Source organism: Pyrus communis, chromosome 10 (assembly GCF_963583255.1).
Source record: "Pyrus communis chromosome 10, drPyrComm1.1, whole genome shotgun sequence".
In the NCBI taxonomy this organism is placed as follows: Eukaryota; Viridiplantae; Streptophyta; class Magnoliopsida; order Rosales; family Rosaceae; genus Pyrus; species Pyrus communis.
Window position 1 is genome coordinate 4,048,060 of NC_084812.1, and position 14,969 is coordinate 4,063,028.

The 14,969-nt window shown below is 37.0% G+C and overlaps 1 protein-coding gene and 1 long non-coding RNA gene across 8 annotated transcripts; both read right to left on the reverse strand.

Moving 5' to 3' along the window:
* Positions 1–282: 282 nt before the first annotated feature.
* On the reverse strand, positions 283–4,736 carry LOC137747339 (uncharacterized). 7 transcript variants are annotated; one of them, XR_011069943.1, is made up of 12 exons: positions 4,561–4,736; positions 3,896–4,379; positions 3,563–3,593; positions 3,272–3,449; positions 2,745–3,168; positions 2,229–2,355; positions 2,022–2,144; positions 1,677–1,913; positions 1,468–1,599; positions 1,322–1,381; positions 1,044–1,229; positions 283–946 (listed from the first exon to the last, which is right to left on the reverse strand). It is a non-coding gene; the product is annotated as an uncharacterized lncRNA (long non-coding RNA). The 7 variants fall into 7 exon arrangements; XR_011069947.1 differs by having other exon boundaries at positions 1,468–1,913; positions 2,745–3,138; positions 3,360–3,449; XR_011069945.1 differs by having other exon boundaries at positions 1,468–1,913; positions 2,745–3,138.
* Positions 4,737–4,828: 92 nt separating this feature from the next.
* Positions 4,829–10,856, reverse strand: LOC137746980 (putative disease resistance protein RGA3). Its single transcript, XM_068486983.1, has 4 exons — positions 9,528–10,856; positions 5,871–7,609; positions 5,450–5,660; positions 4,829–5,167 (listed from the first exon to the last, which is right to left on the reverse strand). The coding sequence occupies exons 1-4, from the start codon at positions 10,662–10,664 to the stop codon at positions 4,829–4,831; spliced, it is 3,426 nt and encodes a 1,141-aa protein (XP_068343084.1). The 5' UTR covers positions 10,665–10,856.
* Between the last annotated feature and the right edge of the window lie 4,113 nt (positions 10,857–14,969).

Here is a 14,969-nt window from a genome sequence, read left to right on the forward strand (position 1 = left end):
CCTCCATGTTTCAGACGAAAGAATTTCTAGGTTCTTGTGTCTGAAACCCCAGAGCTACGTTTAATAGAGGAGGGGTGGGACCATAATTTGGTGTATCGTAGGCCTCACAATCAGGAAGATATAGGGATCAGGTGGTCCGGTTGCTTTAAACTAGAATTTTATCCTCAATTTGACAAATTAACAATGGCTAATTGGCTATGCCTCTCCCTCCGTATGTTGTTAATAGTGTCGATATTGTCCCATTACATGGATTGAAGAAAACCCCACATCAGGAATAATATGTATTAACAAAATATGATTCTTTATTTGAGAATTTATTTGAGAATCATAGCCGTTGGATGAGTTTACGATAGATAAATACCACAAAGTATAGATGGTCAAAAGTTCAAACATTATTGACGGATGGCGAATGTGAATGATAATTCAAGAGTAGTGAGAAAGATGATTGGTATTAAGCCTTTGGTCACTATTATCTTGAAAGTTGATGACCAAAATGACAACTGCCTCCCCTTCTTTTGGCTGCAACAGCAGAAATAGGATGCTTACATGGAACCTGCATTTGTGGAATATGAACATCTGGAAATTACTCCAGGTGAACTCTGGTATGGTGAACTCGTAACACGAGCTTCTTCATTTGAGCATGGAGCTCTTTCTCGATGCCTAGATGTACACCTCCATTTCCAAACACTCTGTTAACGCACAGCACAGAACTCTCTGCTGCAAGGTGGAAGTTGTGCATGCAATTGCTGTCTCTAATGGTTTCCAGAACGAATTCACGTCAAACTCTCCTCAAATCCTTCGATCTCAAATCCCCATTCTGGAACTCAGGAATCAGGATTCACCAACTCCACTATGTAGAGAAGATCATCATTTTCTATGATTGCAGGTTGGCCAGTAAAACTCTAAACATCAATTTTTTTCATTCAACCTTTGATAATTATAGTACCTGCAGACCAAATAAAGTAATCATAGATCACTCACTGCTCATAGATTTGTTTGTTTTTCTTAAATCAAAATTCTAAGAACACGAAATCTGAACATACTCAAGATCAAGATACCCCGCTGTACTCTTGGCTGATGTCACCACGAGTCTCACTGTCACTGGGAAAAGCCATGGACAGACCGAAATCTGCTATTTTTGCGTCCAAGTTTTCACTTAAGAGACTGTTGGCAGTATTTACATCTCTACGCACAATACGTGGATTGCACCTTTATGCAAGTAAACAGTCCTGTGAGCCAAATTTCACAATATACATAAGTTGAATTAGGCATATGAACTTGTGCAGATACATTAGCGTATGAAATAACACGAAGCACTAACCTAACGCAATATCTAGTGTTATCCGAAGTCTCATTTCCCAAGTCATATGTGAGCTTCTATCTGCATTTGCAGCCATTGACGTGACACTCCAATATTTTGAAACCCTCTGATGGAGGACAATGCTTATAAAATGTAGAACTACATACCTGAGAGAGATTCTTTTAGGTTTCCCTTAGGCATGTACTCGTATATAATATAAGTACCAAGTAGTCGGTTTCATCACAGTATCCAATAAATGAGGCCAAGTTTCTATGATGGATTCTCATCAGGAGCTCAACCTGCAGCGACAAGGAACCCATCAATCTCTAACCAACGAGACAAGGCACTTGCAATTCCAAGGAATTAAAATCCTAACTGTCAAAACTCTGTTTGGAACTCCCTAGCTCCTTCAGTTGACGATGGAGAAAGTATTTTAACCGCAACTTGAGTGCCATCTTCCAAGTAGCCATGGTATACAATCCCAAATCCTCCTTTCCCAATTTCAGTTTGAAAGTTTTCGGTGATTTCTAAAACCTCGTCACAAGTACACTGGGATTTCATTGATGCTACAGGTGTGCTACAGGTGTTTTGTTATGTTTTTCTCCATCTGCAGCTTAAGTACAAAAAGTTATGAGTTCAGACTAACTGGATAGGAATACCACTACACCATAGTAGCAGCGCCGTTTCTAACTAAATAAGTATCAAGGGTATAAAATGGTACCTGGTTTTCTTATTCTTCTCAGCTTCCAGACCAGTAAGAGCACTATAACTTGAAGGAGGGCCATTGTTAAAAGTAATGATCCAAGTATTGGAGCAACAATGTTCTTCTTGCACTTGCTTGAATCTGAGCTAAAAAGAACTTATCAGCAGATAGAAAATATAAATCTAAAGGATGCAATACCATTCGCTTTCGTTAAAGAATGCTAACCTATTCAGCACTCTCCATGAACGAAACTTGCACAGAGCAGTAGGACGAGGAAACCAGTTGAGATCTTCATCTCACTGTCTCATTGCAGCCCGTGAACTACCTGGTATTTAAAATGTGTGACAATGTCCTGACAAAAAAAACAGAAAAACGTATGACAGTGTGGATTTGTAACCTCATGCTGCACAACTTGCAGAGTACATACATGATCCTTATTACATGGGGATGCTTAGTCTACATCAATCAATGGATCATGCAATGTTCATACTAAGAGAGCAATTTGGTCAAGCCAACGTATTTTTTAGTCAAAGCATGTAAAACATTGTTCCTATTAGGGTTATGTGGTGTGATACAAGTCAGGGAGACAACCTGAAGTATTAAACAAAAGTGATTAAGTCGATGACAATATAGATGCATACTTGTATTTAGCCTACACTGATTCACTGCACAACAGATCCCAACCCCATTTTTAACCCACCAAGTTTTGAACATGGGATGAATGAGAGAGTTTGTAGCTACCTAGCATGCTGCTGTCATGGAAACTGCATTTGTGGAATCTGAACATCTGGAAATCACTCTAGGTGAACTCTGGTATGGTGAGATCATAACAAGAGTTTCTTCATTTGAGCCTGGAGTTCTTTCTCGATGCTTAGACACCTCCATTCCATACATTTTGTTAGTTGGCACAGCACAAAACCAACCATGGTGGCTCTAAGTTGGGAGGTGGAAGTTGTGCATGCCATTGGTGTCTTTATTGATTTCCCAACCGAATTCACATCGAACTCTCCTTGAATCCTTCGATCCAAATTAGTTGTTAAATCACCATTCTGGAACTCAGGATTCACCCACTCCACGATGTGGACAAGATCATCACTTTCTATGATTGCAGCCTTGCAGGTTGGCCAGTAAAACTCTACAATTCAACCTTTGATAATTATAGTACCTGCAGACAATAAAAAGTAATCATAAATAAACCACTCACTGTTCATACATTTGTATTTATAACATGATAAAAAATCTAATAGAACACGGAAATTTGAACATACTCGTGATCAAGATAACCTGCTCTGCCCATGACCGATGTCACTACACAAGTCCCATTATCACTGGAAAAAACCACGGATAGACCAAAACCTGCTATTTTCGAGTCCAAGTTTTCGTTGTACTATGCTTGCTCTCCTCTCTTAATGCAATTCTCCTATTGGATTCCCTTCTTAAGTGTAGCTGAAATACAAATCCAATTTATCTGTGATTACCGTATTCTAGATAACTCGACATGATTTTATTCAAGGATGAAAGATTGAAGAAAGAAGGTGCACAATGACTAAACAGATTACCTTACACAAAATTGGTCTCATAAAAATGTATCTGCACCATAACACCATGTGGAACATGTCTTAGAACATATTCGAATGCACATTGGACGTTATAACATATACAGAATGACCACGGATTCGTAAACAGTTGCAAATGTACTTCTATTCACTCATATTTAAGGACTAAAAAGCTTAATTTCCACAAAAGTCTAAAGTGCTGTTCCAAAAAGATTGTGAAAGCAAAGAAATTAATGTTCTTCCACGAGGCTAGAAAGTGTGATTTTGCAAACTAAATGCAACTAAGACAAGAGAACAGAACCAATCACGAATTACTGTTTCGGGAAAGAAACCTACACTTGACTGTCAGAAATTGGGCCAGTCGAGCAGATTGCTTCTTTTAATTTAGAACACAACAGTAAAATTTGGACTGGCTTTCCTACTGTCGACAGATACTTCAGGTTCCCACAACAGTGCGTAGATAGATCGTTGACACATGAAAGGTTCCGTCATCACTCTGGTAAGACCCTTCTGAATCATCCAGTGCCATTGTTGATGGTAATGATCCAAGTATTGGACCAACAATATTCTTCTTGAGCTATTTTTTGCATCTAAGTTTCCGTTGTTCTGCACTTGCTCTCCTTTCATAAAATCCAATTTATCTGTGATTAATGTATTCTAGATAACTTGACATGGTTTTATTTAAGGATGAAAGCTTTGAACAAAGAAGTTACATATTGACTAAACAGATTACCTTCCATAAAATTGGTCTAATAAAACTGTGTAAGTTGAGAGGACGTGCACACAGTGAGAAGAAACACAACCTTGTACAAAAGTATATCTGCACCATAACAAGTAACAACCATGCGCAACATGCCTTAGAACATATTTGAACATTATAACATATACAGAATAACCGCACACTCGTAAACAGTTGCAAAAAAAATTAATGTTCTTCCACGAGCCTAAAAGACAAGAGAAGAGAACAAATCATGAATTGCTGTTTCGGGAAAGAAACCTACACTTGACTCTGGGAAATGCCAGAAATTTTACGCAACAGTAAAATTTGGATTGGCTTCCCCAGTGCCGATAGATACTTGAGATTCCCACAACGGTGAATAGATAGATGGTCGATTCATGACAGGTTCCGTCATCACTCTGGTAAGAGCCTTTTGATTCATCAAGTGACCATCATATAATTCTGCAGAAAACAAGAGTGAATGAAGAATTTTGAACAAAATATACATGCATAATTGATTGGAGATAAAAATAAGGGCTCCAAAAATAAAATTACCTCCGAAATGGAATGTGAGAAATCTTATACCATTCTGGGCCGCTGTCCTCGGCGCATCTTTCTTTGAGATGGGGACACATGAAGATCTCTAGCTTATGTAATTTGGTTAGGCGTTGCATAGCTTCGACCGTAGGCAGATGCATCAGGTTCTCACATTGCCCAATTTCCAACTGTGTAAGAGATGTGAGGTTGCCCAACCACTCTGGAAGAGCCTCCAGACCATCGAATTTCCAAATTTCCAACATAGTTAGAGAAGCAGAGTGTTGAATTTGCTGAGGCAGAGACTTGAGCTTAGGCCACCCCTTCAATTCTAATACTTTCAGTTTCGATGGGACCTGAAAATCCGGGAAAGAATCGAGCTCTTGGCAGAAGGCACCGAGAGACAACACTTCCAAACGAGACAGAGAGTGCAGCCCCTTGGGCAAATACATCAGGTTCTTACATGCACAAATTCTCAACACAGCAAGAGATGTGAGGTTGCCCAACCACTCTGGAAGAGCCTCCAGACCATCGAAACCATCAATGCACAAATATGTTAGAGAAGCAGAGTGTTGAATTTGCTGAGGCAGAGACTTGAGCTTAGGCCACCCGTACAATTCTAATTTATTCGATGGGACCTGAAAATCCGGAAAAGAATCGAGCTCCTCGCAGAAGGCACCGATTTCCAACTTTTCCAAACGAGATAGAGAGTGCAGCCCCTTGGGCAAATATTGTAATTTCCCACATTTATATAATTCCAAACGAGATAGAGATTGTAAGCTGGACACGTTGTGATCCGCCAGAGATATCAAATTGTCGCAGCACCAGACACTTAATTCAGTGAGGGACGTGAGGTTGTCTAAACTGGGAATAGCCTCTAGATTAGGACACTCCCGGACACGCAAATGGGTAAGAGATGTGCAGTATGCAAGCCCACTCGGTAGCCTTATTAATCCACCACATTCCCAAATCACCAACTCAGTGAGGGACGTGAGGTTGTCTAAACTGGGAATAGCCTCTAGATTAGGGCAACTGCTGACACGCAAATGGGTAAGAGATGTGCAGGATGCAAGCCCACTCGGTATACTTGTTAATCGACCGCATCTGCTAATATCCAGCTCAGTGAGGGACGTGAGGTTGTCTAAACTGGGTATAGCCTCTAGATTAGGACAATCCCATATTTGCATATACTCAAGAGAGACGGGGGTTTGTAGCCCATGACCCGACAAAGTCCTCAAATTTCGACAATCCATGATACACAGTGTGCGAAGACTAGTACAAGAATGGAGCCCACTCAGTATACTTGTGAATCCATCACAGTCTTCAATTCTCAATTCACGGAGGGATGTGCAACCGTTTAAAGACAAGTCCCCCTCGAGAGTAGTGCATCTCTCAATAACCAAATCACGGAGTGAGGGCAGACTCTGAATTGAAGTGCATCTGAGCTTTGGGCAACCAACTATTTTCAACTTCTGAAGAGACTGGGATGGTGAAATTTGGAAGGATTCTAAATTGCCGCAATCCTCAATTTTCACCGTCTCAAGTGAGGGGCAATATTCTAACCCACAACACAAGCTCAACAATTTCTCACAGCTCCTAATTCTCAAATGACGGAGATTGGTTACTCGACAATTTCTCATCATCCAAGATGCAAATTTAGTACCCTTGAATTTCTCAATCGTCAAGGTTTCTAAGTTGGGGTGCGGTTGGAGTCCTTCAAGAATATCCTCGTCAAGAAAGTCAAGAAAATTGCCATATCTTTCTTCCCCCCATTTTAATATCAATTTTCGTATGTTTGCCTTTTCCACTAATTTTGATTTCATTGCTTCTTCCTTGTCCCTCACAAATTCCAATGATCCAATAACTAGTTCCCCTTTCAGTTCATTTAACCCACCTAGCTCATCAAGTCTATGACGTCTTGCTCTATCCAATTTAAAACAAGGTAGCGTTTGCAGATGAGTCAATCTTGTCATCCCAAATGGAACTTCCACATCCTCGTCGAAATAAACATGTCTCAAGTTGATCAAATTTTCCAATTCCCTAGGAAACGTTTTAATGTCTATATATGACATTCTTAACGTCTCAAGATTATAGAGCTTGCCAATAGATTTGGGGAGTTCTTTTATTCTTGTACAGGAAATGTTAAGATACCTCAAGCGTTTCAACTTTCCAATTGAGATGGGCAACTCCTCAATTTCAGCATAGAATAAATTCAACGTCCGTAAATCTCTGAACCTTTGAAAGGTGTTACTAGGGACCTTGCAATCAACAAACAACGACCGCAATCTCTCAACACTCCCTTTTGGAATTCTTTCAATTGTAGTGGAAGAAATATGCGCAACATGCTGAATCTCAATTTCATCATCATCCATCTGATCCAAGTCTCGCATCAAGCTTTCAGATTTGAATGCTTTTTCTGCAAGATCATGCACCAGATCGTGCATCTTGCAAATGGTAGTGCCGTACTCTTCTCTAGCATCTTGAAATAAAGAGTTTTGCAATAGAATATTAAAATATTCATTACCTATATCCTCCATACTTATGTTGGGAGAAGAATGGAGATATCCTTGAGCCATCCAGAGCTGGACCAACTCATCTTTTTCAATTTCAGAATCTTTCACAAACATTGAGCAATATGCAAAACATTGCTTCAATGATGACGGTGTTAAATTATCAAAACTCAACTTCAAGACCGACATGATTTTCTGATCTTCATTTGGTAATTCCCATATTTTACTTTCTAGAATTGACGACCATTCACGCCTACTATTTTTAGAACGCATTAGGCTTCCTAAAACCTGTTGATACATAAGTTAGTTAGTTTCTATATATTTTATAATATAAAAAGGTGATTAGCAAAATAACAATCCCAAATTATAGCTTCATTGAATTTTGAATAGAGTGATGAGAAAAACAAAGATGCATTAAACTCAACTTCGTTTTGTATCGATCAAAATTACAAGATTGCTCTCCAATATTTTTGCTTGTTAGAAGAGAAATACCAAGGAGACTTGCGAGCCAAGTAAGAATTAGTCTTGGAATTAAACTCAAAGATACTTGGTTAGATCATTTAAATATAAGTGTTAATTTAGTACTTATGATAACCGAGTAATTGGACAATTTGTAACAATGCACTAGGAAGGTAGTATTTTGAAGGAGCGTTTTGATCCACATTTTTTTATAGCAAACTATAAAGAAACATTAAATTTACACAGCCGCGCGGTGAGCATAGAGCAAACTATTCTTTCGCCTTTTACTAAAGAAACACTAAATTTGATCCAACGGTTATACGACTTCGGATTTGGGTGATCTTTTATAAAGATGATATTTGAGAAAAAACATAAAAATAGACGGTTAAATCGTTGAAATATACAAACATATATATACATATATATATATATTATAAACAAATTGATCCTTTAAAAGCTCATTATTATGTTTTTCATGCAATTTTCTTTTTAAAATGTTCGGACAAAATTAAATATACCAAGTTAAGGTTTTTTATAATGGCGATTCTTTTGATTATTCAATTGTACTTATATTAGCAAACTAAAATATTTTAAGTTCAACTCATATGAATGAGGATAACGTTTTGAATTTGTATGAGTTCGAAATCATACTCAAACATGACCTAGCGCAATTCCCGTTAACAGTAGAATAGTAAAAATCAGTCATACATTACCCTAATTCTGCAAACTAATCCTTTATGGAGAAAGCCACCAATCTATGTCTTCGACTGGCGACCCATTTTTGTGTGTAATTAATGTCTCATATTACAAACTTATTTCTGAACTACTCTTTAATCGTTTAATACCTATTTTAGGTAAACGTATTTGACAAAACCAAGATGTTTTTTTTCCCATTCGATTGATTAATTCAATATGGGATATCAGAGTAATGCTAGAGAGACCAACTACTTCAATCATATTCATAGACCACATGATGTGTTAGTTGATGGTTGGACTCATTATTCAAATCATTAAAGAAATATTCCAACTATCAATCGCTACATCATGTGGTCTACAAAATATGGTTTCCCTACTCCCTAGCATAAAATTGCAAAGAGAAACTTGATATGAAAAACAATTTGGGTCATAATCGTTATCAATTAGCATCATCTTTCTCTATGATTAAAACAATTAGGCTTTAATGACACTTGGATTAAATCTTATTGGGTTTGAGAGTCCTGTTTTCCTAGACTTCAATGACTAAGAAAATGATTGTCACTCACCATTAGATCTTTAATCCAATAGTACAGGAAAAATACAACAAAAAATTTAAATGAGCACCAACCATTAGATTAAGATCGAATGGTGGGTTACCATCATTTTCTTGGTAATTGTATTATAGGAGAACAATTCTGTTGGGTTTGATAGGGTTTCTTCTGTTTGTGTAGTTAATTTGCTATTCAATCGTATTGACCTCAAACCTCTGTGGCTAAAAGAAATAGAGGATTCAAAGCCGAGTCTATGTTTTCTCCTTTAAGAAAATTTAGAGTAATACTGTTGATGTAATCAAATTTACTCCCTTATTTGTATAGTTTATACTTTAACATTAGTTTATACGACTTTATGCATAACATTTGTTTATATATAACATTTTTTTATATAGCATTCTTTTATTCGTCGTCTTAATCCATTTTTTTTATATATTTATGTTACTAAAATAAAAAAACCAAATAAAAGATAGCAAGGGGGAATATGACAATAGACATACCTTTGCCACCAATGGTACACCAGCACACTTTTCAGCTATCGCCCTTCCAATGCCCTCTTGATCTGAATCTAGAGAACGAGCATTACCGTTTGGTAATGCTTCACCCTTTAATATGGACCAGCAATCCTCCTTTGACAGGAGCTCCAAATCACACTTCGGCATTGTCCCCATGATTGATGCAACCTTTTCACTGCGGGTAGTAACAATGGTAATGCTTCCGGGAGCAGAATTGAGCATCGACAAACAATCCGTAAAACTGCTCCATAAATCCTCAGCTTCATTCCAAACATCATCGAGTATCAGCATATATCTCTTCCCTTTCAACCTTTCTTTGAGGTTATTCAGCAATGCTTCCTGACTTGTAAATCCTGTCCTGTTCGAGTTAAGGGATTCTAACATCCGATTTAGAATCGAATTAACGTCAAAAGGGTTGGATACACACACCCACATTTTTTCCTGGAAATGTCCACCAATGGCATCATCGTTGAATATTGATTTTGCCAAAGTCGTCTTTCCGAGTCCTCCCATTCCCACAATGGCCTTAACTGAGAGGTACTCTTCCTGATTCTTGGACTCGATCAAGGTTGCAATGATATTCGACACAGTCTTCTCCCTTCCAATGATCTTCTCATCCTGACGGAAGCTTGAGACGGTTTCTCTGTTCCTCATAATTGGTGGAGGGTTTTGATCTACTCTCCTTGCAACCAAGTGAATCCGAGATGCATCACCCTTGAGAACCGCCAGTGACGCGTTGATGTTCTTAATCTTGTGTGCCATCTTTTGACGAAATAAAATGGGATTGGAGAGCGAAAAGAAGTTAAGTACCTTCTTCTTCATGTGGTTTTGAATTTCTGCTTTACGACGGAGAACTTCGTAGTTGAAGTCCGCCAAGACGTCATCGGCATCATGAGCTACGTCTTTCAGTTTCTTGACCCAGTTTCTGACTGCCACGCCCCGATCATGTGGTTGGTGGGCAACATCGCCTAAGTACTCTTCAATTTCCTCTAACGATACAGCAAGCTCAGTTGCTTCTTTTTTGAATCCTCGGAAAAGACCGATTTCTTGAGCAGCAAGTGAAGCGACCGACTTCAGTATTCCCTCCACCGGATAAGTGATGAGACCTTCGAGCACATCCATACTCGCGCGACAAAGGGAGATTAGAGAGTAGAAAGCAGAGAACTGGGAGAAAGCCAAGGAAGGACACAAGAAGAGCGAATAAGATGAATGAAAGGCTTAACAATAATTCAAGAAAATGCGGTATAAGAAGAAAGGACCCCTTATATTGACGCCACTTTACACCTGTGAGCGTCAACATAATGTTCAGGAGCAATATTAACCCTTCTTATCAGCAAAGATTCTTTCTAAACAACTTTAGTCAATAGTGGAGGCCGACTTTAATAAAGTAATGATGATTGAATTGAAAAGATAAAAAAGAATATCATATTATTTAATAGTATGATCTAGTGGTTTATTTATTTATTTGTAAATGAAAGATATTAGATTTGATTTTTATTAAAGAAAAAGTTGAACAACATTATTGTTAAACTCTCACATTTTCTCTTAATAGAGGTAATATTGTTTGTAGAAAAAAAAAAAAGATAAAAATATAAACCCATTTTATTAGCAAATGTGCTCTAAAAATTAATTATCTGGAATTATTCATATAAAAGATAAAAAGATAGAAGATGTGGATAAGAAGATGAGAGAAACATATCGAGATGACAGGACCCCTATAATTGATGCCACTTTACACCTGTGAAGTTGGCCTGGTGTGTCTGAACACTTTTCACGCGGCGACTCATTTATTGGATTAAATTATTTTGATTAGTCAACATTTATTGGTCTTCCATGGATTTTTGTCAGGACTTGGTGCTGATGACTATTCAACCCTACCCGGTCCTGTCACTTCATCTTCAACATGATTTCGCATAGGCAGTGGTATTTACATATTTAACTTTATTTTTCATTCTCAATTTTACTGAATGAATTGAAAAAAAATAATTATACAAAATTAACAAAAATGTATCAGAAATAAAAACAGTTGTGTAAAAAGATTTTCACATAAAATGTGTTTTCTTTTACACAATCGAGCTAGAAACTTATCTCTTGTACATCGAATTGACTAGTAATTTACACTCATATTTCTACATATTTCATTGACTATGGTAAACCTAAACCTAACAAGAAAATGTGGTAGCTATTACAATCGAATGCTAGGAATTCGTCTCCAACACTACACATAAGCGTTTAAATCGGTCTTGATTTTAGCAGTTTATAAATACATCAAATCCAACGAAATCAAACCAAACTAATTATAGTTTGATTTAGTTCAACCTAAAATTGCATTTTTTTCATTATAAAAGTCATACCAAACTTCTTAGATTGATTTTTATACATCGATATATGTACATAGCTAAAAGTTAAATCAAAACTTTTTGGATTGGGGTGTAGTATAAATTTGTATCGAACTCGTTATTCATGAAATTCAAACTTAAGACCTATTATTTATAAGTAAAAAAAAATACCGTTAAATCATAATATTAAATGATAACCTCTTGTTTGGTTTAGTTTGAACAATATTTTCATACAACAATATATTTACATTAAATTGAGATAAAATGGACAAGAATGCTCTCTGGATCCCTATTTAGGAACTTCCACACCTATCTCTGAGAGCTTATTTAAAGATTTTAAAGAAATATCCGGATCTTTGAAAGAATTTTTTTTTTTATGAAAAGTTCTTATAGTGTAATTTTCAGATTAATATAAAAACAAAAATATTGAAAATTTATTATTCATGTATGGAAAAACTAAAAAAGTTATCTCTACTCTTAACTTTTCAACAATTAAAAAACAAATACGTGAAAAACCAAAATGAAAATTTCACGTGGGTGGGATCAACAAACAAGGTAAAGGACAAAAAACCAGCTGGTGTGGGCCACTTTTCTGCACAAAATCAACAGAGGCGCACTATACAATTTTCACATTTGAGATTTTTTTTTTGAAGTATTTAGCGAGATTTTATATATTGAAATACCTTTCGACAAAAAAAAAAATATTAGAATATTTTAAAGACTTTAATTTCGACTCTTAAAAAACTTTTTGCCTTCATATTTAGAGATTGCCCTGTTATAAATACTTTGTTTAGGTTCTCTATTGGAGAGAGTCTAACATGACAAAAAAGTGAAAACAAAGCAAGACCACATAAATATAAATTCCTTTTATCTGTAATTTTTTCGACAACTTTAGATGATAGTGTAGACCCAACTATAACAAAGTAAATTAAAGATATTTATAAAAAAAATAATAATAATAACAACTTCATTAGTATATTCAAAAGTGTATGTTCGATAAGGAGATTCAAATTAAATACGTATTCGCTCTTCAGTGCTAATGAAAGTTATCAGATAAAAAAACCTCCAAGTAATTGTAGACGATTAGAATTCATGGAACGACTATACAAATTCTGCATATGTCATTTGGTATACAAGTTGATCACTACGTCTATTTTCAGTAATATCTTGTTTACAATTTGTTTGGATTTGCAGATCCTCCATCTTCTAAGATAGAGGAAAATTTTCCAACACTGCCTTCCTTGTAATTGCTGTAATGAGATGAGTTGTTGTTTTCATGGGGCAGGTGCTAATGAATCCTATAGCTATTGGACCCCATCCCACTGGTGTTTGGCATCGGTGGCACCATTGTGTTTGGCAATCAATGCAAAAAAGTACAATAATTTAAGTATCAAACAAAATGTAAATTTCGTTTTAGAATCAGCTATGATGAATGAAATAATTACATAAAAGTAAATAAAAAAATAGCTTGACCTAATATAGATATTTCATATCCAAAATGTCCTTACGATTAAAACTAAGTTGTAGCAATGAGCTTTTCATTAAACCCCTCCAAAATTTATTGATTGAATAATATATAAGCTCACAACTCTAACACTTAGACTTAATACAAAATTACTGAAAATAATACCCTAAAAAGAGAGATTTCGACTTAAAAAGTTCAGACATCACAGCAAAGCATTGGGTTGAATTTGTGACATTGTTCTTTTTGAAACGCCAGTTCTACAAATAAATATCATCATGAATTAATGATAACAACTAAAATTCTCCTTTAAAGCAACATGGGCAAGTTCATGAGCAGCATGGTACTTGGTTACATGAGAGTATTTCCTTTTTAAACTGTGACATATCACGATTGTCCGTACTTAAGAATTTCTTACGTACCAAACAATTTATGTTTGAGTATGAGAATTTTTAGATGTTCTTAGGTATTAGATTTTGTTATCACACATTCAACTGTATCACAATATTAGATTTTCGTGATTGCACGTTCAACTATACCACATAACTCAACTGAACCAAAGAAGTATAGTAGACTTTTGGGAATTTCTTTATTATTTATTTTAAACAAAGATCTAACTGTACCAACTTGACACACCCCGACCGAGATCGGAGCGTGCTGGCCGTCACACAAAGGTGACGTAGCCATGTGCACGTGCGGAAGCTAATAAAATAATATAAAAATACGAATAATTCAGAACTAGCATACAAGGTACTAATATAAGTGCTAGTAAGTGATATACAAAATCAGAGCAGGTCTAAAGCAGTCCAAACAAAAGACGATAACAATAGTACGCCCGAAGGCGGCCCTACAAAAGGGAGTGTCTGTCAGAACGCCGAAGAGCCCTCAAAGGAAACCACCGCAACGGCTAAGCAACTAGAACCTGGAGGGGCGCAAAACAAAAGCGTGAGTGGGCAAAAACAAAGCTCTTTGAAAACCATTTAGCAAAATACAATCTAACCCCTCGCCGTAAAACCTGTATACTTCCCAGAAAATAAACATATGTACGTATGTATAAACATGCACAACATGCTCAAGGGTATGCCAATCATGCTCAAGATATGCCATGCCAAAGCCTCAATATGAATGTAAGTGCCCGGGGATAAATCATATCAACATCATAACATCTGGCAGCCGGAGTCACCTAACGTGACCTGTACGGCTGCATCTAGAGCTCAAATCTCAACTCGAAAACTGAACCTGCCCACGAGTTGGAACCACTCAAGGTGGTCTGTACGACAGGCCTGGGTGTAACATATATGTATACGCTCTAGTGCTACGATCACGTGAAGACTGTGCGACTAATCGCGGGTCACCTACGAGTCGGAACCACCTAATGTGGCCTGTACGACGGGCCTATGCACCTAACTTGGATCCAAGCTGAGCGTGTGGTGCGGGAGGTGAACATCACGTGAAGGACTGTGCCCTACTCTGGGCGGGAGCACTAACACCGGGGGTGCAGGTTATGAGCTCTCTAGGCACCTCAACCACTACTGAAACATAAACGTGAATGTCACTTACCTGGCACTTACCTTTGCGTCCACAGCACCCAATATGCATATGTATATGTATGCCACTAATAATGCA

What these genes read in the sequence shown, in the direction of transcription:
- LOC137746980 (XM_068486983.1), bottom strand. Translation starts at nt 10,664, where the DNA reads ATGGATGTGCTCGAAGGTCTCATCACTTATCCGGTGGAGGGAATACTG. An exon ending in GTGTACCATTGGTGGCAAAG is followed by an intron (nt 7,610 to 9,527) that starts GTATGTCTATTG and finishes ATGTATCAACAG; the next exon opens with GTTTTAGGAAGCCTAATGCG. An exon ending in ATTCTTTTCCGGATTTTCAG is followed by an intron (nt 5,168 to 5,449) that starts GTCCCATCGAAT and finishes CCGGATTTTCAG; the next exon opens with GTCCCATCGAAACTGAAAGT.